Source organism: Dryas octopetala, chromosome 6, assembly GCF_963921425.1.
Source record: "Dryas octopetala chromosome 6, drDryOcto1.1, whole genome shotgun sequence".
NCBI classification, from domain to species: Eukaryota; Viridiplantae; Streptophyta; class Magnoliopsida; order Rosales; family Rosaceae; genus Dryas; species Dryas octopetala.
Window position 1 is genome coordinate 6,945,191 of NC_141371.1, and position 27,397 is coordinate 6,972,587.

The 27,397-nt window shown below is 36.7% G+C and overlaps 4 protein-coding genes and 1 long non-coding RNA gene across 7 annotated transcripts; 3 read left to right on the top strand and 2 right to left on the bottom strand.

Annotated features, from left to right (window-relative positions):
• Positions 1 to 554: 554 nt before the first annotated feature.
• P58IPK (DnaJ P58IPK-like protein) lies at positions 555 to 5,082 on the top strand. The gene is made up of 9 exons (XM_086246187.1): positions 555 to 702; positions 1,666 to 1,831; positions 2,337 to 2,538; positions 2,713 to 2,873; positions 2,959 to 3,052; positions 3,251 to 3,463; positions 3,605 to 3,685; positions 3,937 to 4,155; positions 4,313 to 5,082. Exons 1-9 carry the CDS (start codon positions 576 to 578, stop codon positions 4,535 to 4,537), a joined length of 1,488 nt encoding a protein of 495 aa, XP_086102313.1. The 5' UTR covers positions 555 to 575; the 3' UTR covers positions 4,538 to 5,082.
• A 291-nt stretch (positions 5,083 to 5,373) lies between these two features.
• On the bottom strand, positions 5,374 to 6,344 carry FLA11 (FASCICLIN-like arabinogalactan-protein 11). The gene has a single exon (XM_086246189.1). It carries the CDS (start codon positions 6,268 to 6,270, stop codon positions 5,530 to 5,532), a length of 741 nt encoding a protein of 246 aa, XP_086102315.1. The 5' UTR covers positions 6,271 to 6,344; the 3' UTR covers positions 5,374 to 5,529.
• Positions 6,345 to 8,939: 2,595 nt separating this feature from the next.
• LOC147281799 (Transducin/WD40 repeat-like superfamily protein) lies at positions 8,940 to 14,955 on the top strand. Of its 2 annotated transcripts, none has more exons than XM_086246185.1 (11): positions 8,940 to 9,597; positions 10,122 to 10,436; positions 10,506 to 10,614; positions 10,700 to 10,793; positions 11,646 to 11,733; positions 11,847 to 11,930; positions 13,028 to 13,124; positions 13,226 to 13,313; positions 13,488 to 13,593; positions 13,677 to 13,769; positions 14,294 to 14,955. In XM_086246185.1, the coding sequence occupies exons 1-11, from the start codon at positions 9,427 to 9,429 to the stop codon at positions 14,687 to 14,689; spliced, it is 1,641 nt and encodes a 546-aa protein (XP_086102311.1). In that variant the 5' UTR covers positions 8,940 to 9,426; the 3' UTR covers positions 14,690 to 14,955. The 2 variants fall into 2 exon arrangements, with proteins under 2 accessions (XP_086102311.1, XP_086102312.1); XM_086246186.1 differs by having other exon boundaries at positions 9,444 to 9,580.
• Positions 14,956 to 16,291: 1,336 nt separating this feature from the next.
• On the bottom strand, positions 16,292 to 21,078 carry LOC147281800 (uncharacterized). Its single transcript, XM_086247186.1, has 8 exons — positions 20,835 to 21,078; positions 19,560 to 20,057; positions 18,613 to 18,778; positions 18,142 to 18,430; positions 17,662 to 17,734; positions 17,502 to 17,592; positions 17,319 to 17,398; positions 16,292 to 16,898 (listed from the first exon to the last, which is right to left on the bottom strand). The coding sequence occupies exons 1-8, from the start codon at positions 20,916 to 20,918 to the stop codon at positions 16,650 to 16,652; spliced, it is 1,530 nt and encodes a 509-aa protein (XP_086103312.1). The 5' UTR covers positions 20,919 to 21,078; the 3' UTR covers positions 16,292 to 16,649.
• Positions 21,079 to 23,668: 2,590 nt separating this feature from the next.
• Positions 23,669 to 24,966, top strand: LOC147281801 (uncharacterized). 2 transcript variants are annotated; one of them, XR_015122995.1, is made up of 2 exons: positions 23,669 to 24,103; positions 24,513 to 24,966. It is a non-coding gene; the product is annotated as an uncharacterized LOC147281801 (long non-coding RNA). The 2 variants fall into 2 exon arrangements; XR_015122994.1 differs by having other exon boundaries at positions 24,544 to 24,966.
• The last annotated feature ends 2,431 nt before the right edge of the window (positions 24,967 to 27,397 follow it).

Genomic DNA, 27,397 nt, shown 5'->3' on the forward strand with positions numbered 1-27,397 from the left:
ATAGAGATTCAATTTCCTTATAATTAAGTAGCCAACATGCTAACCAAGCTTCCAGTTTATCATATTTTTTTATCAAATAGTTTGATATATTATGTTGTCGAATTACCAATCTAAATTATGTATTCAAGCATAGTTTCATTTTGTCAATGGTCTTGGTACATTTGCTGGCAAGAGAAATAACTTATTTTGTGGCCCAATTAAGCTATAACCAAGAAGTATACAGGCCCAATAAGGTTTCCATGTGGGCTGCTTAATGCTTACTAAGGATTTTGTTTAAAAGCCCATTTAATTTTGGGCCTCCATTAAGGATGGACTGGCAGCTCTTTATGAGTTGGCAGGTCCTCATTGGTGCCAACAAAACTCTCGGTTAGGCGAAGGTCCAAAATCCACGTGGAGCTGAGTGATAGGTCTTAGTAACGTGGAACTGATATAGAGCTTAGTATTAAACGCAAGTTTTGCAAATTATTTTTGGTACTAATAACTCTTCTGTTAACAAAAAACACAAAGTATATTTCCACTGAAACTCTGTTTGATTGAGAATTGAGGGAGAGAGAGAGAGAGAGAGAGAGAGGGTGATGGTTTGGAGTTCCCCATTCGCCATGGATATGGTGGCCTGTAGAGGATTGCTGTACACAGTGTTCATACTCCATTTCGTGTTTCTGTGCCAGCTCCTCCTTCTTCAACCTCTGGTTTCTGCTCTAGGTCTGTTTCACTCACTGCTTCGATCTCTTTTTAATTTGTTCGTCGATCTAATGCTTTATGTTAAATTTCTTATTTTTTTTAGTTGGGTCGTCTCATTGGTTGAAACAAGTTTGACAAATTCTTGCTTTATGGTTGTATTAGTGTATATGCTGCATTGTGTTTGTAGTTTGTCAATGGGTTTGGAGGTTGCCATTGTACTAGAAGAGCATTATGTTTCCCTAACTAAATGAACAATTTTCACGCTGAAAAAGAAAGAAAAGAAATCTTTATGGGGTTGAATCCGATTGCACCATTTCCATCTAAGAACCATCTTCATTTATGGGATGGCACCGAACCTTGCACTGTTTATAGTGCTTTTAGAAGGGTAGAGCTTTGTGTGTTTATGTAGGTCATGATAGGACCCTCTATTATGCTGCCCCCACCAACTTAGGCTGATAAGAAGTTGTTTATGCTAAATTGCTAATGAGGTTGCATAAAGGTTTCTTTCCTATGCAAGAAATTGCGTACAGTACCCTAGATTACATATGTAATGGCTGAGTAAGAATTACAACCCCTTGTTCAACAGTATGAATATTTAAGTTCTGCCTAATCAATTTAGACTGATAAGAAGTTGTATATGCTAAATTGCTAATGAGGTTGCGTAAAGGTTTCTTTCCTATGCAAGAAATTGAGTACAGTACCCTAGATTACATATGTAATGGCTGAGTAAGAATTACAACCACTTGTTCAACAGTATGAATATTTAAGTTCTGCGTAATCAAAATGGTAATTATATCGGTGGAGAAAAAGGCTATAATAACTCCTAAGTTGTATAGGAGTTGGATCACATTAGTTTGAATATTCTGTAACTATACAGATGGCAAGCCTGCTTTGATTTTTTGTTTGTTGAAGTTCTATCTGTGGCTTGGTACTAACTGATGTGTGTTGATAATGTCTTACACAAAATGAACCTTGCATGTGCAGATGGCAAACTGGGTAATGCGGCTGAGTTGTTTGAGAAGGTTTCACAAAATATAAGGGTGAAGCGATATAGCGAGGCACTTAATGATCTTAATGCTGCTATAGAGGCAGATCCAACACTTTCAGAAGCATATTATCATCGTGCATCTGTTCTTCGTCAGATATGCAGGTTCTTCTATAGTTATTATTACTTTGCGATTTATGTGATTGTACTCTGTTTCTGCTATCATTGTGATCCTTTTGCAAAATTAGTATGGTCCCAGGGCACATTTTCTAAAAGCTTTACAGTGCAGCATCCAAATTATGCTTTTGTGAACTCAAAAGCTGCTGTGCCCTGGGTTATATGTCTATAGGCATTTTCAAACTGGGCTACCTCAGTGGCCAAAAACAAAACTGGGCTTCCTCTAGTCAGCTGCAAAAATACTGATGATTAGAATATAATTGTTGATCTTGACACTAATTCAGTGGCCAATTCAACTGTTATCCTTTGTATCTTTTCATCAGGTGTAAGATTGAGACTGACATTGCCAGAAAATAAAAAATATCATGAACCTATATATAGATTCTGTTGATTTCAGAACTTTTAGAAAGGTTGCTAGAAGCCCCCTTCCCCCTTTTCTTTCCAATTTCTGATTGGAAGATTATATGATTCAGGCGCTTTTTGGCTGATGTAGATATGAGGAATCAGAGAAGAGCTACAAAAAGTTTTTGGAGCTAAAACCACGGGAATCAGTTGCAGAAAAGGAGCTTTCTCAATTGATTCAGGCTCGGAGTGCTCTGGATACAGCTTTGACTCTCTTTGAATCAGGCGACTATGCAAAATCCTTGGAATATGTTGAAAAAGTTGTACTTGTTTTCTCTCCCGCATGCTCAAAGGTAATCGCATCTATTTCTTTTCCATTTTGAACATTAGCATGTGTTTGATTTCACCTTCCTTAGTTATTATCATACCTAAACAGCTTGTTGGCAGATCCTAGGGAGCTGGGATTGAGGGTCTTCAAATTTAGTACCCTATTGGCCTCATAATTCTGAGTATGTCGTTTGTTGCAGGCCAAAATCCTGAAGGTTAAATTGTTGTTAGCAACTAAAGACTATTCTGGTACTATTTCCGAGGCTGGGTACATCCTCAAAGAAGATGAGGATAATCTGGAGGCATTATTACTCCGTGGCCGTGCCTATTACTATTTGGCTGATCATGATGTTGCTCAAAGGTTTGTTCAGCACCTTGTTAAATTTTGAGTAATGTCTTTATAATTTGTGTAGAATTATATAAATAAATATACATAATTTCTTCAGGCATTACCAAAAGGGTCTCCGCCTAGATCCAGAGCATGGTGAACTGAAGAAAGCGTATTTTGGATTGAAGAACTTACTCAAGAAGACTAAAAGTGTAAGTCTAACAAATTTCTTTTGAGTTTTCTTTTTGTTAACTTTCTTCTTCCCCCAAGGGTGGGAGCTTGCTTAAATGGTGAGAAGTTTGGTAGTGACTCTTTATTTCATTAGTCGACTTTCTTTAGAGCCTGTTTGAGTCATTACCATGTTATGCATCATGTGGTGAATCTCTTACAACCAATTTTGCTCTATGCAGGCAGAAGATAATGTAAATAAGGGCAAGCTGCGGGTTGCGGTAGAGGAATTTAAAGCAGCCCTAGCATTGGACCCTAATCATCTTGCACATAATGTACATCTTCATCTTGGCTTGTGTAAAGTTTTGGTCAAGCTTGGTAGGGGAAAGGAGGCTCTAAGCACTTGCAATGAAGCACTTAACATTGATGGGGAGCTTCTTGAAGCTTTAGTTCAGGTTTGCTAATGCTTCTATTATCCATTGGGCCATAGAATTTTTGTTTGTGTATTGTTTACAGGATCACCAATTTGTCTAATATCGTATGATGTATAGAATATGGCTGTGCTCAAGTTTGTTTGCTAAATTTTGTGTTTGTAGAGGGGTGAAGCTAAACTTCTGACAGAGGATTGGGAGGGAGCTGTGGAAGATCTCAAATCAGCAGCTCAACAATCACCTCAGGTTTGCCATAATGTTTTACTCCTATAATTTGTGATTACTTATACAATATGCCCCTCTCACACTGTCGCGGCCTGCAACAGAACAATAGATAAACTAGATTACAATAGATAATTTGATGAACTAGATTAAGAGCCATTTCTCTCTCTCTCTCTCTCTCTCTCTCTCTCTCTCTGTATGCATGCAATTCAGCCTGCTTGCGTGCATGCATTTAATATCAATACATTTCTAGGATTAATAACTTGATTATGCAGGATATGAATATTCGAGAAGCATATATGAGAGCCGAGAAAGCCTTAAAGATGAGCAAACGCAAAGACTGGTACAAGATTTTGGGAGTTTCAAAGACTGCAGCTATATCTGAGATTAAGCGTGCCTACAAGAAGCTTGCTTTGCAGTGGCATCCAGATAAAAATGTTGATAATAGACAAGAAGCAGAGGACAAGTTCAGAGAAATTGCTGCTGCATATGAGGTATGAAGCTCTTTTTATATTTTCCCTTCCTATTGAACTTCAACATTAACTTGATTTTCTACGCTTATTATTTGCTAACCGTGCAAAGTATGTTGCAAGAAGGAAACCCATAATTTGTAGACTTGTTTCCATCTGACTCCTGTGTAATCCTTCACAGGTTCTTGGGGATGAAGAAAAACGAACGAGGTATGATAGAGGTGAAGATATTGAAGATGTGGGAATGGGTGGTGGTGGCAGTGGTGGTTTTAACCCTTTTGGTGGTGGCGGGGGACAGCAATATACATTCCATTTCGAAGGGGGCTTTCCTGGTGGTGGCGGATTTGGAGGAGGAGGCTTTCCTGGCGGTGGCGGCTTTCCTGGCGGATTTGAATTCCAGTTTTGATATGTTTGCGGAAAGAGAGCTACAAACTGTCATTCTAGGAGAGTGCCCGAACCAATCTGACTAATTGCTGACAGGTATTCGTTGAGGTATACGTCAGCCAACACAAAAAAAGGCTTGATAGTTACATGGATTTGTATCCATTGAGAGTTACTACGCAAAAAGTCATGAGTCTGGAACAACTTGTATTAGTTTGATCAAACGAAATTGATGAGACCATTTCTGTATATGTTGCATGTACTCTTTCCTTAGTGGGTTCTCATCATACTTCAACCTGAAATTGCTCTGGACATTCTCGTTAGCAATTGAATTTATTGATTTTTTTTTCTTAATAACAAAGGGAATGAATTTATGTTGGGAAAATTGTATTTTATCATGCAATTAGTTTAAACTAAAGCATACCACTTATGTATATCTGGTCGAATTTAGTAGACTTCGCTAGAACTAGCACCTACAAGAGGTTGCAACCCAGAAAATGGGGGTTGTTTACTCTAAACTTTCCCTTTTTCTTTTCTTGTATGCAATTGTTCTTAACCCATTTTGTAGTAGCCAGGGTTTAATTTTGCTATGTTTCTTGGGATTATTAATGTGCTGTCCAATGAAATCTGCTTAAAGATGATTCAGCTTATCAGATTGAAGCCATGTTTTTGGAATCTCTTATTGCCTAAAGGCTCTAAACTCTTACTAGCTATGTTGCTCTTTCCCCATGTTAAGTGGCATCAAATTCCTGGATGGTTTGGCTTGCATAATCAAATCATTTTCTATGTCAAGGTGGCCTTTATTTGAGTTCTAGTTATAACATTAATTTTCTATAGAAAAGAACAATGTCCAGACTCCAGGGAAACATCTATGAACTCATTCGGGTTATTCAAAAAACAATGTTCAATTGAGTTCAAATGATAACAACAATACAAAATTCTTAGCAGAAAGCCAGAAAACAAACAAAGCAAAATTAAGTCCAAATGATCACAAGAATTCAACTCAAAATCTCAACTTTACAACAAAAATGCTGCAAGAATTGCTACCCCCAGGGATACTGCTGCCATTGCATGGTGTTTCAGCCCCATTGCAGCAGTTGCATCAGCGGTACTGCCTGTATCTGAAGACCCTGAAGGAGCATCAGAACCTTTAACCTTTGTTTCGGGTACATTAGATGGCGCCGGAGCTGGTGATTGTGTGCCAAAAATTCCCAAAGGAAGGAGCACCTGGTCCACCTGATACACAGCTAGCTGATTGTCTGTGAATATGGTGTTAGCCACTGTAGCATTGACAACCCCAGTTGTTATGTTCACTTGGTTCCCTGATGTGGTCACATTTAGAGGGAACTGGCCAGCATCACTATTACCAGCTTGTGTGTGCAAAGGGTTGGTGGCAGTTTGGAACTGTGAGGTAGAAAAGTAAGTGGGGAGGACATGGAATTGCACAAGCTGAAGCTTTTGCTGTTCTGAGATGGAGTTCAGTGTGCCTGCTTTGAGGCTGGAGAAGGCATTGTCTGTGGGTGCAAAGATGGTCATGCCCTGGTTTGAAGTGCTGAGTTGGGTGTTGATTTGGTCAGCCATTCTTGTGGCTTTGAGCAGCTTGATCAAGGTGGTGAACTGACCAGCCTTCTCAAGAACAGCAGTTACATTGGTGCCTGATGGTGCTGGAGCAGCCGCTGGAGCCTGTGCAGAAACTGTGGGTGAGTAGAGGAAGCAGATTAGCAAAAGGAAGGAGGTGAAGAGAGATTGGGGTGTCATTGTTTTTGAATTTTATGTGTGTGTGGCTTAGTTTTGATCAATAAGAGAGTAGGGTGGATGATTTGGGCTATAAGGTTGAAGAGGGGTGAGAGGGTATATATTTTAGGGGGGGGGGGGGGAGAGTGGAGGAGAGTAAAGGGTTAGGTGAAAGGGGGTCATTTTAAGGTGGCAAGACAATGTCATCTGAGCCCAATATGAACCTCTTTCTTGGTGAGTAAGAGAAATAGGGAAAGAGAGAGACAGTTTTGCTTGCTTGGGCAGGACAAATAGCAGGGTATGCGATTGAAGTGAGTGGGGTATCATTTTAAGTGAGAATGATGCAAGTTTTTTGCTTCTTGTTTGGTGCAACTTTAAAGAAGAAAGCTTCTAGTTCAAGTTCTCATAATAAGCAGTTGGAGCGTAGGACCAATTTTCTTCCACACTTTGATTTAAGGAGACCCTTTGATATAACATTCAAACAGAAGAGGGGAGTGTAGCCACCATAAACAATTCAATGCTAACTGTAAGCTTCTATGTAAATTTCTTTTGAAAACAATTAATTTTTTTAAAAGTAGAAATTCTAGATTTTGAAACTCCCATCTATGCAAATGCAATGACCTTTTTGAGGTCACTCTTACCACTACATGTATATGAGGGATTAAATATGATTCACCTCTGGCTCTTAGTAATATAAAATAAGCATCTGTGTTCACTGTTATGTATTAACTAATTAATCATTAATTGATTATCTTTTTTAACATGCCCTTGGAAATTTGGTATCCTCTTTAAGCAAAGAAAATTAAGAAAAACAGTTGAGCTGGCAATTATTTCAACCATTACATCCTTTTAATTTCAAGAATAGATGGAATAACCACCGATGGGTGACATGGGTCCTTAATTAATTGTGTAAAAAGTTCTCAAGATGTGATGCTATATATTATGAATATGAGATTTCATTACATCCCAATCTCAGTGATTTATGTTTTTTTTTTTGTTTGATGGTGATATATATATATATATATATATCTAGTGGTAGCTAGTAATTATTAGAGAATATGTAGAGAATTTTCTTCACAACTTTTGAAATTGTGCCCAAATTTATAAAATGTTAAGAAAAATAATAAAGTTCATGTGACAATGTGACATTGTTACATAAAATGATCATAAACTCTATATGATTATACAAAACATCATTTCTATGCTAATCAACTAGCTACTTGTCTAGTGGTATGTCTCTCCACAATGTGGAATAGATCTTTACCCAAAAAAAAATATTGGATTCGGACCCTCTCCCTAAATAAAAAAAGAAAAAAAAAATCATTTTTATGCTCAACACTATTTTTGGTCATCAGCTTGTTGGACAAGGTAACCTAACACATTGTTTAAGTTTCTATGCTTGCATTGTCAAATATCCTTTTCTTATGTGGATATTTCAGCCCTAATTTGTTGATTTCGTATTGAGTTCGAGTCCACCCTACTTTTTATAGTTCCATTCATCCTATTACTGATGTGGGCATTTCATAACCCACTACTGAGGACTAGTCCATTAATAGAACCTTCATTACAAAAGATGTTGGCCTTAACACTATTCTTTGATATCACAAAGGTTGAGCCTTGGGATCCAACTTTCTTCAAGTTTCTAAGCAAATCGGGCCGGCCCATCTGTTATGTACATTGCAATGGTTAAGGGAAGAGAGTAATGATTGCTCAAGCTTGGCCCAATAATAGACACATAAGCTCAATTCTTTTCTACGGAATTTGATATTTCAAGCCAATCTCAAAAGTCAAAAATTAAGATAAGCCTGTTTAAGCTTGTTCAATGTTGATTCTATATCTTGGCCAAAAAAAAAAAAATGTTGATTCTATATCGAAATTGGCCCAGACAGATTAATTCGAGGCTAATCCTATTTTGAGGCTTGTAGACCTGAACTTGTTCTTTAGTCTTACACTACTGCCTAAACCCAAAAGTGTTGGTTAACCTTTCATCCCACTCTCACATTAACAATGGTCCTTTTCTTCTTGCAATAATCACCTTTGCAAATTAAGTACATCATCAATACATAATGTGACAAATAACATTATAATATTTTACATCAATAAAGAGTGACAATACTATTTTTTATTTATAAGATTTAAAATTATAAAACCGAGTTTATTGAATCATAATTTATAAATAAATAACCGTTTTGTAAATAAACCACTAAAAATGTATCAAAGTCTTTCATGAGATTGAATCTAGATCTCCTCCACGAAATTGAAGAAAAATAACATTAAATCAAATAGTCATTTAGGCCGCATTAAGCGTACATACAAGTGTTTTGTTAAAGATGGGATTCAAAATAAGTTTTATATATAAACATAACAAATTTAATAATACTCGAGTCACATGATATATTTGTTAGTATACATAATTCAATGAGGATACAGAGTGAATTAAAAATTGAATAAATAAAATATTGTTATATAATATTTAATCAATAAATTTACTTAATAATATTGTATTAAATATTGCCACATCATATACAAACATTTTGCATTTATTTTAGTATCCTAGCATTTACTCTTGTATTGGGTGCCAATGTGCCATTAGTCCATGGACATCACAGAATATATCTCAGATTATCTTAAGGCCACAATCACGAGAAACAGTCACTATGTGTATATGTGTATGTGTGTTTGAATAAGAAAGTCCCCACCGGCCAAAAAAAAAAAAAAAAGAATAAGAAAGTCCCCAAAGTAAACAAAGAAACCAATCCCTTTTCCAGTTGAATCAATCTCCTTCTGTTACTTGCTGGTTCATGGCTTCGCTTTGCTCACTATTTTAAAGTTTAGACGAAACAGAGAAGAGAGCTCCTCTGATCCCAGCCGTTCACTCCGTTGACTGGCAGCCCAAAGTCAAATCTCCAACCATTAAAAATTTCACCAACAATCACTTTTCTCTCACAACGTTTCCATAAGCCGCAAACCAGACAGTCCAGTCCAACCCCATTTGATCCGGAAGCCATTGAAGACAACCCACAAGAGCAAAACCAAAGCACAGTAGCACAAACAGAGCAGAACCCACCTTTCTCTATCAATTTTGAAAACAATAGAAAGAGAAAGGAGAAGCATTTTAAACCCTATGAGGAGGGGTCATGATCGTATGCTCTAAGGCCCATCGTAATCGACGACACCACCATGATCAACTCGGCCAACGGTATGATGTCAACGGCTTCTTCGTCGAGCAACGCGCAGTCACCGGGCCTTAAGACCTATTTCAAGACCCCAGAGGGCAGGTACAAGCTTCACTACGAGAAGACCCACCCTTCGGGTCTCCTGCACTACACTCATGGTAAAACCGTCACTCAGGTACTCGATTTCTGCTTCTGCCATTGTTTTCTTTAATACCCATTTTGAGAATTTACTATCTGGAAGCCACTTTGGGTATTTCTGCAAAGCTTTGTTTTTTGTGAGCTTTTTCTTGTGATGATTGTTTAGGGTTTGTCTCAATGGTTATTACCCGTTTTTTAAGAAGAGTTAAAGGTTGAATTTTGATTGTCTGGGTTTTGTTCCAAGTGTTCAGTTTTTAAAATTAATTGTTGAAATGAATGTTTGTTAATGTTGGAATGTAAGGTGTTTCAAGACCCAGTAGTTGAATAGATTGTTAATTGCCTTTTGGGTATAAGTTTTAATATTTCCAGTTCTTTCTTTGTTCTGCGACATTTCCATAAAAATTATTTTGGATGAGTATGAACTTATAGGGATGTTCAGGCTCATCTACTGGGGGCAACTGTTAGACAGTATTTTTCAGTTAATTCAATTTGGCAAGTCTGTTCTTAATATCCATATTATGATACCTAAGATTAAAAGCCTTCTTGGTTGTTGATTATCAGGTAACGTTAGCGCATCTTAAGGACAAGCCTGCCCCATCAACCCCAACTGCCCCATCTTCTAGTTTCAGCACAAGCAGTGGTGTAAGGTCGGCTGCAGCACGGTTGTTGGGTGGTAGTAATGGGAGCCGGGCACTTAGCTTCGTTGGAGGGAATGGTGGGAGTAAGAGTGTCAGTGCGAGTAGTAGAGTTGGGTCTCTGGTGGCTTCCAGTTCGAGTAATTCCACTTCTACCTCAAATTTTGATGGGAAAGGGACTTACTTGATCTTCAATGTGGGGGATGCAATCTTCATCAGTGATTTGAATTCTCAAGACAAGGTATCTTAGGAGTTTTTTTTGTAGGTTTGTGCTGGGATCGATTTATGATAGGTTTCTTGTTGCATGTAGGATCCAATAAAGTCTATACATTTCAGTAATTCAAACCCTGTGTGCCACGCATTTGATCAAGACGCGAAGGACGGCCATGATTTGATTATCGGGTTGAATTCCGGCGATGGTACAAGTTCTTGCTTGAATTTGAAGTCACAATCTTGTTTTTTCAAGTTTAAATTTCCTAAATGGTTGTGTGTGTATTCTTGTAGTCTACTCAGTGTCACTGAGATATCAATTACAGGATGTTGGAAAGAAGCTTGTTGGTGCTCAGCATTATAACAAAGATGGCTCTGTTAGTAACAGGCAAGATTAACTCTCTCATTGTTAATGGACTTGGAGGAAGTTAACTCACTTGTAATATTTCTACTTGTTTTTAGCTTGTCTACTTCATAAGGATGCTATATTTCGAGAATGTTTCTCCGTCTGAAATCAGAGATGAACTAAATAGTCATTCTGTATAAGCGGTTCACAAGTCATTATTCTATTTGTAATATTGAATGGCTTAGAATAGGATGAAGATAGTTACCCTGCAGTTTATTCCACTGATGAAGTAGGTATTGATATATTTTAAATTTTTAGTTGGCTTCTATAAAGACAAGAAGGTTGCTTAACTATTGAAAGAGGAAAAAAAAAAAAAAAAAACTAGAAGCAGGTGTTAATATTATTCTAGCTCTGGTTTGGTAAGCTTCAAATTGACCAGTCTAATTTCCTGAATAATATGGCTGCAAGCTGGTGGATAATTATCTTGTTTCATCACTCTTGCAAGGGGTAATGCTTTTTTCCCTCACATTGACCATTATCAGAAGTTCAATGTGGATTATGGATTCTGGTTTCGAGAACCATATGTTCTTGTAGATGTTTGATTGGTGCCCTTTCATTCTTTATTGTAGATTTTGGACCTTTGGTTTATAAAAATTTGCTTACACCCCTGTATCTTATCATTTGGAAGCTAACTGAACTGATGCCGAACACACACCTGTTGTACACAAACAGAAAACTTAGTCCATGTGACATGGATTTTTATGTATTTGTGGAAAACTGATTTCTAGCTTGTGTTTGTCATTTCCTCAATGGGCATCAATTGAGAGTTTGGTGATAGTTTAACTTTTTTGTACAATTGTTTGGAGTAGTTTGATCAATAGCTATTTTCAACAGCCGCTGTACTAGCATTGCATGGGTTCCTGGTTGTGACGGTGCTTTTGTTGTTGCTCATGCCGATGGGAATCTGTATGTATATGAGAAGGCAAGCCTCCATTATCTAAAGAAACACTTGTCAGTGCCTTAAATTTTATGTTCCATGGTTGTAAAATTAAGTAATCTGAGTGTTTTTTATTTTTCTTTATTGATTTTTTCTAGAGCAAAGATGGTGCAGGCGATTCTACATTCCCACTTATCAAAGATCAAACTCAATTTTCTGTTGCACATGCACGTTACAGTAAGGTATTGGAATTGTGCTTATTTTCATGTCTAACTTGTTTCTCATGTAAGTATTTCTTCTAAAAATGGCTCCGAAAATTTTGTTTATCATTTAGATAAGGCATGTCATGCTGCTGCTATGTCACCATATTGAATTTAATTTGGATGTTTGACAGGGAATAGACACTATGCTGTAATTTTGATGTTGCAGTAGTACCATGTTTTAGATACAAATCTTTTTGGGTGGTGTGTTTGGGTAATTCTCCACTGTGTAGATTCCTAGTCTAATGATGGCATTGTTTGGCACTTGTGAAACTCAATCTTCACTCTGTTAGGCTGTTTTAACCATATATCACTCATTATTGTATAAAAGCTTGTACTTTAATGTCACCTGATGGTAGAATGGGTTTCTACTGCAACAATAAGCTTAGACTAGTGACATATCATTTGATAGGATACTGGTAATATGGCTCAAAATGTTGTTTGCTTCTTGGACAACAATATTCTCATGTTATAACAAGTTGTTTGAGCAGTCTAGTGGTTGATTTAAGTTCTATTTGGTGTCTATAAAGTCTTACGTGTATTTCATGCAAATGTTGGTTATAGCCCTAATATATCATGATGGGATACTTGTACCATACATTAGTTATAGTTACTAAAGTTTATACATCGGTGAGTTGACAGGAGTTTGTCTGCACATGCATGTTTTAGGCTGCCAGCAGTAGGGAAAAGGGGTTTAAATGTAGACCATGAAAGCTATGGTCATTGACTAAAAGAGTGTGAAAAATGCTTTCCTTTTCATTTTGTCAAGCAGTGGGAACATCAGCGGTCTGTTGAATATCCTGTATTTTTTCAAGGAATCTTAAAGGCTTTAGCCTCTAGTAAATCCTAATATGTTTTGTTTAGGTAATCTGGTTGAGATCTTACAGGTTTATGTGTGGGATACTGGAATGTCCCTGTGGTTACTTAGCTGAATACTGCATTTGCATCTAGCAAATGACTATGATAACTGTCAGATAATTATAAGGGAGAGATTTGCATCTGACATGCTGAATTTCTATTTCTGCTTCCTTCTCCACCTACCACTTTTTTTTTTTTGACTTCCTGCTATGCGTATGCAGAGTAACCCAATAGCCAGATGGCATATATGCCAAGGTTCGGTTAATAGTATTGCTTTCTCGACTGATGGGGCCTATTTAGCAACTGTTGGAAGAGATGGTACGTTGTCAATATAATGTTGTTTGTGTTGTGCAACTGCTCTTTTCTGTTAGTTTCTCTTTGCAAAAGTATATGAGCTAAATTTTAGCTACTGACTGCAGGTTATCTACGTGTTTTTGACTACTCAAAAGAGCAACTTATATGTGGTGGCAAAAGTTACTATGGTGCTCTCCTATGTTGCGCTTGGAGGTGCGCATCTTTACTGGTTTTCCATTAAAGCTTGCTGCTGGTTATTGTAATATTCTTCCAATCTCGTAGATTACCTTTACATTTAAACTCCTGTCTTTGTGGCTCTTTTTGCAACAAAATATTATTGTTCTTTTGAGATGATGATATGATTGATTACAAAATACTGTTGAACAGCATGGATGGAAAATACATACTGACAGGAGGTGAAGATGATTTAGTTCAAGTTTGGAGCATGGAAGATCGGAAAGTTGTAGCTTGGGGAGAGGGGCACAACTCTTGGGTAAGTTTCTTAAACAGTATCGGGCTTGTTAATATTACCTCATTATGCCGACTTACGAAGTTGTTACTGTATGGTGCTGGCAGGTCAGTGGAGTGGCTTTTGATTCATATTGGTCATCGCCAAATGCAGATGGTATGGGGGAGACTGTCATGTACCGGTTTGGTTCTGTCGGTCAGGTATCAGAAAATATTGGTCTTGTCAAAATTTATATATTTATATAATCAGGTCTCTCATATATTAAAATGCCATGATGCCATTATTTGTTGTAATTTCCTTTCTACAAATTTTAATTGTTCATTGGTTCTCTCATCTTCCCAAAAACCAGCTTTATTTGACATTTAAATTTTTATTAGGAAGTTTACTTTAATATAAGCTATAACTGGTCAACCTATAAAGGTATGCTAAGATTTACTATTAACATAGGACATTACAGGGATTTGAAATGAATGCATTTGAGAGAAGTTATGACCTTTGTATTCTCCTTTACCCTTTATGTTTACTGCAGTAAAATTTACTTTAAAAATGATGAAAGAAAAATATTTAAGTTATTGGCCAAGAACTGAGTTGGGTCGGTCCTGTAATGCAGACCAATCACCATAGCCGTAGGGAGATTTTTACAAATAAGAAATTTTAAGTTGAAAGTGAAGCTGTGAGAATTGATCTTTTGATCTTATGTTTTTAATTTCCCGTTTGAGTGCAGGACACACAGCTGCTTCTGTGGGACCTGGAAATGGATGAGATTGTGGTGCCATTGCGGCGCCCTCCTGGTGGCTCCCCCACTTATAGTACTGGAAGCCAGTCTTCTCATTGGGACAATGCTCTTCCAGTGGGTACTCTGCAACCTGCTCCAAGCATGCGAGATGTACCAAAAATCTCACCAGTGGTTGCTCACCGTGTACACACAGAACCCCTCTCTGGCGTGATGTTTACACAGGAATCTGTTCTTACTGTCTGCCGCGAGGGGCATATAAAAATTTGGATGAGACCTGGAGTTTCAGAAAGCCAATCAAACAGCTCAGAAATCATGTTAAGTACCAGCTCGAAGGAGAAGCCTTTGTCATCGGGCAAGGTTGGCAGTTCCAGTTACAAGCAATGACCAGACTGTCATCAGATGCAAAGCAAAACAAGCTTCTCTTTTTCTTTTCTTTTTTTAGTTTCTTTTTCCATTGGGTTACAGTTCGATTTGCTTGTGTAGCCATTTTTCTCTTACAATCCAGTTGGTTTTTACGGAAATAGCACTTTGTGAGTGTAATCTGACTGGCATTGGCATTCAACCAACTGATTCTATTGTATAGACAAAAATGCCATTGAAGGCAGTAAGAGGTTGGGAGGGAGAAACAACCCCCATTTGTAAGTACAAAACGGCTGTTGCTAGAATATATTTAATGACTGATAGGAATAACATGATGTTGCTCCCTTGAGATCTGTTTTTAACAGCAGTGCAATTGAGTGATGTTTATCTTTCTAATGCATTCTTACCCTTTCTTCTAACCTTTTGTTGGGCTAGTTTTAATTAACAGCCTCGACTTCCTCTCCTGGTCACTTTCTATTATTTTGAATTTGCTTCGTACAAATTCTTGCATGGCGGATATCCTCCATTTAAGGTTATTGCTAATGATGCTGACGAATCTTCTAATACAAAAATCAACACCGCGATCGATGAACCAAACTTTCATACCCTTTGCGTCATTAAAATGAGCAAACAATATAAAGTAACAATATAAATAAAATAACCATGAGGTACCAATATTTTACGTGATTCTAGATGGTTTGAGCCTACATCCACGTGTAACGAGAGAAAATTCTTCTCTTATATAAGGAGTTTTTCTCTAAGCAACACTAGAAGACACAAATAGGATTATTGGAGTTACTCAAGTCTCAAGTAGGGGTGGGCATCGGGCGGGTGGGTCAGGTGGGAGCCCAAACCATCTCCGACTAATCGGCTCGGGACTAAACGGCTCGGACCTCAGTCGGGGACGGGTCGGAGACGGTCGGAAAATGGGTTGGCCGGGAAGGAGAAGGAGAAGCAGAAGAGAGAAGATGCCGAGAAGGAGAAGGTGGCTCGCCTGAGAAATGGTGGCTGGTGAAGGTGGTTCTTGTGCTGCAATGGTGGACGATGGTGGACGGTGCCGGAAATGGAGGTGGTTGGTGACAGAAATGGAGGTGGTTGATGGCGGAATGGAGGTGAACGGTGACGGAAATGGAGGTGGTTGCAGACTTGCAGTGCTTGAGAAGATGGTGGCTACTGGCTTGCCTGAGAAGATGGTGGCTGGAAGCTTGGCGGGCGGGCCAGCTTCGACGGTCGGTGGAAGGGGGTGGGCCGACACTGGCCCGTTATTGATCGGACGGGTCGACTTGCTGCTTGGCGGGTCGGTGGAGGCGGGCGGGCCGGGTTCGGACGGGTTGATGCCCACCCCTAGTCTCAAGGATTACAAAAACACCAATATTACCAAAAGATGACTGCCATTACCCTTTTTTCTCTCACTACACACCTATCTCTATTAATTTATAAAATTACAAATTTACCCTAATGTTAAAATACCATAAACGACAACTTAAAAAAAAAAAAAAAAACCCCAGCCACCTCTCTCTCTCTCTCTCTCTCTCTCTCTCTCTCTCTCTCTCTCCGGCCGGTTGTAGGGGCCTGAAAAAGAGTGCAAATAGCAGCATTGGTATACTGGGTTACACAACCGGCCGGAAAAAGAGTGCAAATAGCAGCATTGGTATACTGGGTTACCACCTTTGGAGATTCTCACCACCAAGCTCTCTCTTGTGTACATAAGAGAATTTACTTCTCACTCTAAGTGAAGCTCTCTCTAAGTATCTCTTATCCTAGATCCTCATTAGAATGTCAACTTACGCATCTCTCTATGTGTGGGTAAGGAAGCCAAAGATTTCACCACAGGACATTTGTACTTTGTAATGCCAACATCTACATACGAAATAGTTTCTATAGGAACAAGACTAAACATATGGTATAGTTTCTTTACAGTTTATAGCCAGAGCCCCCCTTTAGTATGCGACTGAGACAATTAATGCATGTCAAACTATACAAGTCAGCTGCCATGAATAGCTTCTGCACCTTCAACTTCATTTTCAAGCTGTGGAGGATTTGTCTGGGTTTGTTGTGTGCTCTCAGGTGCTTGGTTCAGCTGTGTCACCTCCTGAGCACGCTGTTGATTTGACTGAGAAAGCCATCTTCCCCTCCATCTCAAAGACTCAACAATGATAGAATTTCCACACATTGTGACTCCAAACCCCGAAAATGTGGCAAGGAGAATAGACAGAACTGCCTGCATGTGAAGCTGTAGACCCAACAAGAACATATAAGACAGTTTTACTAGTAAAAAGGAAAACACCGATATTCAGCCCTTAAAGCCTCATCAAACCAACATTGATCAGGCAGTTCCCTCATTCTAAGCATTTGTAAGCCAAAACGTTGCTAAGCTTTTCCGCTAAATAGAATCATCACATTTTCATGTTCACTTAAAAAATCCTATCACAATGGCCAAAAAAAAAAAACAAATAATCCTATTACTACTTGATTGTCAGCAGAACAACTCTTACCACTAAATAGAATCATCACATTTTAATGTTCACTTGAAAAATCCTATCACTACTTGATTGTCAGCAGAACAACTCTTACCACTAAATAGAATCATCACATTTTAATGTTCACTTGAAAAATCCTATCACTACTTGATTGTCAGCAGAACAACTCTTACCAATGAATAGAGTAGATGTGCTGAGAGAACCACCAGCGCAAACTGAATAGTTGCATAAACCCAGACATATTTTCTTCTCACTAGGCACAAATTTCAAATCAGTATAGCAGAAAGGTGATTGAATTCATGCATGCAAACTATTGTATGAAAAAAGAATTTCAAGCTTAGCACTACGGCCCCTACCCATTGTGGTTGATGTCATGGAAGCCAGAAGACCCAATATGCAGGAAAAAGGAAGAGAGAGAGCAATTGCGCCTGATCCCATTTTTCCTACCTGTCCATGTGATTATATTAGAAATTGAAAGGCTAGAAAAGCAAAGCATACAGGAGTTGCATTGCGTACCAGAAGCTGCTCAAGAAAACAGAAGTAAGCAAGCATGCTGACTATGACAAGAATGGGAACATCCTGCCAAACCCTGGCAAATTTTGAATTAACTATTAGTTATACAACCCTAGAAGGTGGTACTCAACATATTAAAAAATAATCGCATACCCAGATTCACTCCATTTTATTGGAAAAGAAAGATCACGCCTCATTGGCAACAAGTTACAGATGATCAGGAAAACTAATTAAGTTGTTTTTCCCCTCCTTTTAAACTGCATGCCATTCTTAACTACTGGACCCAAACCCAATTTCTGCTCAATCAAGGTTCTCATTCAAAAAATCCTTAATTTTATGAAATAAAACTTGTGCAAGTGAAATAACAAATATATGTTTAAGAGAGTAGCTGCAGTTTTTACACACACACACACACACACAAGACATGGTAAGAGCAAAAGCTTCCCTTTCCTGCACATACAGCAGTTGAAAATTTTCACTTGCCTATATTGAGTAACCTCAGCCTGCTGTGCTCTACTTCCTCGTAACTGAACATTTTGAATTCGCAAAAGTGTGACAGGTAGGTTCTGAACCTCTTCATTGCACACATCACATGTTTTATTACCTTTAATGCTGAACCATTTTACAGCACATTCTTGGTGAGCAAGAGCAAGGTCACCTTTACAGCTGCATTCCATCTTCAGGGTGTCAGCACCTTCTCCCAGTTCAACTAAGCAAATTCGACAAACAGCTTCTTCTTCAGCAATATCTTCACCACCATCATTACTTCCATCTGAACCGCAAGACTAAGATAAGGCATAGGTTGGTTATCACAAGTTACAAAACTAGGGTCAAAGGTAGCTAGAATCTGAAAATACAAACAATTGGTATATCCTGGCACTCAGGCACATTCCTGCAAGGATAGGAGGCCTCTTTTATGGATACAAAGAAAGACAATCAGAACACAAAATTTACCAGTGTCATGTATTGGGGATGTGCTTGAAGTTATCAACACATTCCTCTCAGCCATTCGTGGTGTGGTAGGAATTACACGAAAGGCACTACCTAAATATATACTTCCATCTTTATTGATCACAGGAACTGAACGTGAACGATGAATAGGTAGTTGGGCTTCTCCTTTCTGCAAAGTCAGGATTTTAGCAAGAATCAATTGAAATTGTGGATGAACATATATGTGATGGTTAATGCAAACAACTAATTATGATATAAATACTTAATAATTAATAAAAAGGAAAAGACTTGCAAAAACTAGCATATGCATGTTCTGGAAGTAGAGCTAACGGCTTAAACAACTGACTGGATGAAAGATCTAAGAGATGCACCTCATGGAGATAACTTAAAAACAATAAACTCTTGGAACATCATACAATAAAAGGAGTATAACTCACTGTATAACTCAAATTTATAGAGTAAAGAGAAGGAACCAACATTTTAGACTCTGCTTAAGAAAGTATGTGCAGCGCACAAATTGACTGGTGGGAAGCAACTTGGCTGCTTAGACTCTATAAAACTCATCTGATTTTAATTGTTACAGACACATCCTTGTGTATTCTCTAAGATTTTGAAAAGAATCTTTTTGGTCTGAGAAGTTATATTTTTCAGTACAGGAAATTAAGGGGAAAGTCAGGAAAGTCAGGAAAGTCAGGGAACCCTTCACAAGGAGGGGAAAGTCAGGAAATTAAAGGAATTTCCTCTCTATTTTAGATAATATAATCAATTACATGATCTCTCAATAAAGTTGAGTTACAGTACATAAAAAATTTAGAGCAAAACATGCAAACCATAGGCCTTCAAATTGTATTTAAAAAATTTTTATTATAAAATCTCCAAACATTTTGGTCAACTTGAATTCTTCTCAACACATTAATTAGTTCACAAGCTAACAAGTGATAGATACTCACAACAGAACTTAACAGACCAGTCCTGTTTCCTCCATGCATAGATTCTGGATTTGAGTGAGAAATTGGGGTTACAGGCAAGGATGATGTATTCTTCAGTCTAGGTGTTAAAAGTTTTGTAAAGGAAAATGTCCTTGAAATTAAAGGCTTCTCACGTGTCCCTGCAGGTGAACCTCCCAGTGCTAGAGTGGCAGCCTTCTGAATCTCTGAAGTAGTGTTCCTATATTTGAAACTTAGTTTCGGAAGGAGGCTTTTTATGGTTGATTTAGTTTTTGACGATGAGGGACCTGGGGACCCACTGATTTTGGCTAAACTAGGGCTGGGTAATGGGGGAAAGTTTACTCTTTTGGGAGTGGGACTTGGCGTTGGGGGCATGTTTATTCTCACAAAATCCTCTTTGGCATCTTCCAGAGTTCTTGAGGGTATCTGTAAGACGAGGTTTTGTCGTCTCCATGGATGACCAGGAGGAGTTTCTTCAATTATCTCGGTGGAGTCTCCGCCCTGTGACAGAAGAAATGGAAAGGAAAATTGTCTGCGATCAGCAAAATATGCATTTACATTAACTTTAGCTGATCAACTACCAGTTCCACAACAATCTCAGACAAGCATGTCTGTGATGCACGAAGAAAATGAGAAGTAAATATTGAAGAATTAGCATTGAGGACAAAACTGACAAAGGGAAAGACCAAATGGGATACATATTGAAGCGAATTGCATAATGAAGAACATAATGATGTGAATTGTCCCTTGTTAAGAGCATCATGACAATGCAGAATTCTGAAACCAAACCCAACAGTAGGCTTTTTTCTTAAAAAAGAAAAAAAGAAAAATTATGACATTAAAATAATAATAGTGTAAACTCTGACCACTACTAAAAGGAATTGGATGCTTATAACTTGAATTTCACAATTCTATAAATACCAACTGAAGATTGATAATATGATTGTTGGCAGATTATGGAGCCCTGAAGCAATTGATGTCCAGCACTTTGTCTGGGTTGTGCACTAAAAGTCTAAAACCAAAATTTGCATAGCTGAATATGAGTATGACACACAAAGTATGCTTCACCCAGTTCAAGTTTTGTTATTTTTAATCAAAAAAACTTTAGCAACCTTTAGGAATTTGAGCTTTTTACAACAAACATATAAGCAATCATGAACATCAGAACATATATCTGGTAAAACGAATTGAATCCACAAGTAATGAAGATTATAATAAGAAAACAAGTATATCAGAACACCCCTCATAGATTTGAACAAGGGAACGAAAATGAGGTACCTTGTAGATTGGAGGTTCAACTTGGTTGGCGCAAATGCCACCATCACTGTCCTTAGAAACGGGTGGTTCTTCTTCAGTAGCCATAGTTGGTGTCACGTAAATGGGTTTTCACAGAGCTCTGCTTCAGGTTCTGCAAAAAAACACCAGAACCCTCCAGAGAGACGGTGTAGAGAAGCTGAAAAACCAGAGAGATGGGTTATATGGACAAGTGGCAGTGGAAGGAAAGAGAATGAGAGAGAAGGAGGCCGCTCAGCTCAGAGTGTGAGTCTGACTCAGTGACTCAGTCAGGCAAAAAGGCCAAAAACCAAAACGGATTTGTGTTTCTTTCTCGGGGCCCACAGTTTTAGAAGACACGATGGTTCGGCGACAAACTAGTAGTAAGGGGTTTAGCGCCTTTTTAGTATTTCTTTTTTTTGGTCAAATCTTTTTCTTTTTTTTAAGTATTTCTGGGCTTTGCGTTTTGCAGTGAGGCGTATAACTATTTTTATTCCAAATTTACAATAATATCTTAGTATTCTAGTATTCTTATTATTTTTTTTTTTTCAGGAGAATGTGGATTTCAACTATTTTAAAGGAAAGACTAATAAATTCGCATTATCAATTCATATTGGGAGTTTGATATTATTTAATAATAGATATTTCTTGTATTTTTATAAATATTTAATATTGTTTACGATTACTTGTTTTAGAAACTTTTGCATAACAATACAAGACCTCTTTTATGACTATTCCGAAATAACATTTAGGATTTTTTTTTTTCTTAGATTTAAAAAGAGGAGAGTTGAACATCGGAAGAGAAATATTATTAAATCAATAGATAATTGATTAGTGATTTGAGATTAAGAATATTACATTTACATTTTTTTTAATCAAATCACATTTACATTAAGAGGCCGGTCGTTTGATTGTGAAACACAATTATTTACCTACCTACAAATCTACGTTACACAATAATGCTATAAAGTTTAATAGAAAAAGATCTTTCACTTTTCAGTAGGGGTGGGCGTTTAAACCGGGAACCGGGTGGACCGGACCGAACCGGGGGGAAAAAAACCGTAAAAAACCGCTTTGACCAAAACTGGTCAACACCGGGACCGAACTGGACTGGACCGGTCCAATCCAATTCCGGTCCAGTTTTGCACTTCACAGAACTGGACTGGACTGGACTGGACCGGATAATTAATATATATTTTTAATTTTTATACATATTTAATTTTTATACAATTTTATACACTTTTTAAACATTTTTATACACATTTTTACAAACATGTTTACACACATTTTACACATTTTAGATAATAAAATTAATATTAACCTAGCTATATTTTAGACTCTAAAATATATTTTATATAACCCTATGGCCTATATTATATATATATAATAATGTTTTAGTATATAATTTTAGTTACACCTTTTATAATACAATTAATATATTCTTTATATATACACTAAACCCTATATACTAAAATTATTATAGTTCTATGGTATAGTATATAGTTATATAACATATAAGCATATAAACCCAATAAGTATATAACATATATAACTAATAACTATATAAGCATATAAACCCAATTGAAATCCCAATGAAACCTCAATTAGACTCATAGTCAACTATAAGTCTATAACCCTATACCCTAATACAATTATAACTATATACCCTAAACTATATTAATTAGTTAATTACTCTATACATATATTATATATAAGTAATAAGTATATAAGTATATAACATATATAACTATATACCCAATTGAAACCCCAATTAGACTCATAGTCAACTATAACCCTATATCCTAATACATTATAACCATATACCCTAAACTATATTAATTAGTTAATTACTCTATACATATATTATATATAAGTAATAAGTATATAAGTATATAACATATATAATTATATAAGTATATAAACCCAATTGAAACCCCAATTAGACTCATAGTCAACTATAAGTCTATAACCCTATATCCTAATAAAATTATAACTATATACCCCCCCTAAAATATATTAATTAGTTAATTACTCTATGCATATATTATATATAAGTAACAAGTATATAAGTATATAACATATATAACTATATACCCAATTGAAACCCCAATGAAACCCCAATTAGACTCATAGTCAACTATAACCCTATATCCTAATACATTATAACCATATACCCTAAACTATATTAATTAGTTAATTACTCTATACATATATTATATATAAGTAATAAGTATATAACATATATAATTATATAAGTATATAAACCTAATTGAAACCCCAATTAGACTCATAGTCAACTATAAGTCTATAACCCTAAACCCTAATAAAATTATAACTATATACCCCCCCTAAAATATATTAATTAGTTAATTACTCTATGCATATATTATATATAAGTAATAAGTATATAAGTATATAACATATGTAACTATATACCCAATTGAAACCCCAATGAAACCCCAATTGGACTCATAGTCAACTATAACCATGTATCCTAAATTATATTAATTACTCTATACATATATAATATATATAACTAATTAACTATATAAGTATAACTATATAACCACAATTGAAACCCCAATAAAAATTAAAACCAAGTGACTTAAGTGTTTAAAAAATTAAAACCCCAATTTAATTACAAAACTCAAACACTGAAGTCACTAATCAGTAATCACTCAATTAAAAGTTTGAAACCCCAATTACTCAATTAGACTAATTTAGTCAATTGATCAAATATTACCCCAATACCCCCAAATGAAACAACCACTCACGCACTCATCTAGTCAATTTAGTCAATCTCCAATATAACAAAACTCATTCACTCATTCAGAATTTCAGACAGTCACTCACTCAATTCCAAACCCTAACCTTGCGTCGCGCCGCCCTCTTTCGATCTCCAATCTCATCAGCTCTCAGCCTCTCACGGTCTCACCTCTCAGTCTCTGGGTCTCTCACCTCTCAGTCTCGCAGCTCGCCTCTCATCCTTCATCTATCACTCTCAGTCTCGCAGCTCGCAGCTCGCCTCTCGCCCTCGCCATCTTCCTCTCTTCCCGTCGCCGTCGCCGTCGCCAACTCGCAGTCACTCTCTCACGTCTCAGTGTCTCAGTCAGTCACTCTCCCCTCTCACTCTCACATCTCAGTGTCTCAAACCCACGATCGTCTCAGTGTGTCGCCATCGCCGTCGCGATCTTCCTCTCGTGATCAGTCCATCGCGATCTTCCTCTCGCCGTCGCCTCTCGACTCGGCTCTTGATCTCGCCTCTCGACCCGACTGTAAGTTCTCTCACCTCTCATCTCTCATATCTCAGTATCTCATTCTGTCTAATTTACTAAACTAGGGTTTGATTTTGGGTTAGGTTTAGGGTTTGATTTGGGGATTTAGGGTTTGATTTTCTGATTTACTTGAATTTGGGTTTGATAATTTTGATTGACTAATTTACTTGTTGTTTGGGAAAATTGAAACTTGTTGGGTTTACTTGTTGGGAAAATTGGAACTTGCTGGGTGTATTGATTTACTGATTTACTTGTTGGGTTTGATAATTTTGATTGTTAATCTGTCTGTTAAATTGTTAGGAGAGATGGAGCCCCAATTTGTTAAGTTGAATTCTATTGTTTAGTTGCTTAGTTGCTTAGTTGCTTAGTTATTTATTTATAGTGTTTGATGACAATTGGTTGTTGATAGGAGTTATTTGAAGACAATTGGTTTTTGACAGGAGTTATTTGAAGACAATTGGCTGGTGGCAGGGGGTTGATGATTGGCTAGGGTATTTTCATTTGTGTTATTTTTAGTTATGTAACTCAATTTGTATTTAATTGGTTTGTACTTTGTAATTTGTATTAGGTTGGTTTGTAATTTGTATTTGGTTTGTACTTCTTTAGCTTTGGTTGGTTTTTATCTTTTAATTTACTTGCATTTGCACTTGGACAATGGTGTATGGTTAGTAAGTTATTAGGTTATTTTTTAATTTACTTGCACTTGCACTTGATGAGTGATGAAATGGTTTGTCACTTTGAGTCTTTAAGGTTGTGAAATGGTTAGTGGTTGATATCTTGTAGGTTGTGGAATGGTACAAAAAATGTAATGGTTGAATGTTGATGACTTGATTTCTTATATGTTAATTGTTAAATGTTGAATTGTTGTGATTTGTTGTGAATTGTGATTTGAACAAATGATTGATTTGTTGTTAAAAAAAATGTTTTGATTTGTTGTTAAAAAAAAAATACTGTGATTTGTTATTAAAAACTAAAAAAAAACATGTTTTAAAATTATTTTGGCGCAAAAATTTAATTGGGCTAAGGCTTAAATAGTGAGGCCCAGTCCCAAACAGTGAACTGGACTGAACTGGAACTGTTCCAGTTCAGTTTGGTCCAGTTCTGAGCCAAAATTTTCAGTTCTCTGGTACCGGACTGGACTGGATTAGCTCCACAGTTCAGTTTACAGTTTGGGGTGAGCACTGGACTGTACTGGACCGTGCCCACCCCTACTTTTCAGGGCATCTCCACCACCACACGGTTCCAAGTGTTTTCCACTGAAATTCATAAATATATGATTTCTTAAAGTTGGGCAGTGGCATTAAGCACCCACTCTGCATATATTTTACACTTAAGAATTTAAAATTAAGTTGACCAGAAGATATATTTAAGCACCCACTCTGTATATCTTAATTATTTGACCCTTCTACAATTAGCAAGGTCATTGTGACCACATAATAATTGTTGGTGTTATCCTACCTCATATATAGTACTTTAATATTATTTTAGAGGAAACCCATATAATAGTTGTTTAGATGGCCTTCAATATTCTTTGCTTTGTATAATTGCATGCATGTAAGATCTGCCCACAATATAATATAATATTTCAGAGAGCTGCCAGTGCCGGCTAACTTAGCTTAGAGAAGAAGTGGTTGTGGTGAATATATAGGTTAACTATGGTGTCAACATCTTTAATATCATAATTAAATTCAAAAATAAAAACAAGGAAAATGCATCGTAACTCAAATCTTTGCTCAATTCTCTCAACATGGGACTCACCATAAGTGAGACAGTTACAAAAGATTTAGAAAAAATGTTATGTTCTTATAACAGTATCTTGTGTATTAAAAACAAATGAGGTGCAAAATAATTGAAGTTTAGATATATATATATATATAGAGACTTTTATGTCTATCTTTTGATGCATATATTAGACAAGAAGTTGGGTGTTTACGCCACTACTACCTTATAATCATTAGATTATATTAGTATATATATGTACCAACAATTAATATACAAATAAATTGAAAGCTCAGTTGGTATAGGATTAGATGCTCTTGTTTCTTTTATACATTTTGTGTAAGTCAACGTACGAAAAAGGATTGCTTGATGGTTGAGGTTTATCTAAGAATTGTATAAAACAGCACTAGGGCCAAATTAAACATCAAAATATCGTTCAATATATAAGAAAGCATGTAATGCAAGCTTTGGCTGAAGTCCCCATCCATCTTTTTGTCTAAAAGAGAATCAAGGTGCTATAGCTAGCTAGCTAGCAATGCAAATCTCACATGTGGCTTGACAAAGACCCCAAAATCTTAATGTGACCACACCACTAACACTTGGTCATCACAAAAGTGAAGTACCACTTTCACAAGTGCGATGGAGATCCTAGTTGTCAAAGTGCTTGCTTTAATTTAGGACCTAGTTGTTCTTTCACTCTATTCCTTTCAAGGTTTTTCTAAATTGTAAGTGCAACAACATTGAGGATCGACCCTACATATACTTTTGGTTTTCGAAGATTGGGGCACATAATATTTAGTGACAAATGAGACAATGAGAGAATTAATCAATGAAGAAAATCAAAGGAGGTGATTTGGGTATAGTTAACAAGGGTACACCACCTTCTAAATGTTCCACTTGATCTATATATTCTCTATACAATATTATAGGTTTTGAAAAAGAACACCAGAATATTGTCACATCATTTGGTACTTTAAATTTGTTGATGTTTTTCAATATATTTAATCTTTAGAATTCTTCTTAGACACTTGGTTTTAAATTTATTATGTTAATTTTCTATGTATGTTCTCCAGGTTATGGGTTTAGGCCATGGAAACAGGTTTCCAAAGGCCAATTGGTGAATAAAATGTCTTCACTTGATGACCCAATACCTGGTTGAATGATTCCAAATTTCCTCTTACCCTTAATTTTGGACCAGGCTCACCTAGAAAATAATTTTTTTTTGCACTGGAAGGCCCAATAGCCTATATGGATCATTCTTCCTTGAATTGACTTGGGCCTTTTGGTTTTAGGATTCTAACTACAACTTGGGTGTCTACTGAACTCCATAAAAGCCAAAAACTAAAATAAATAAAATAAAATTACAGAATATTTTGAGAGGCAATATAAATTTTTTAAAGTAAATGATTGATTAGTCTACTTCGTAGGTTCCTTTGATTAAATAACTTATATAAAGTGTTTGATATTAAAAAGAGTCACCTAATTTTTTAAGTATGATATGTCAGCCCACGTTTTAAAGTGAGCGGCATGTTTATATAGTGTCAAGCACTCAGCGTCTTTTTTTTTTTTTTTCCC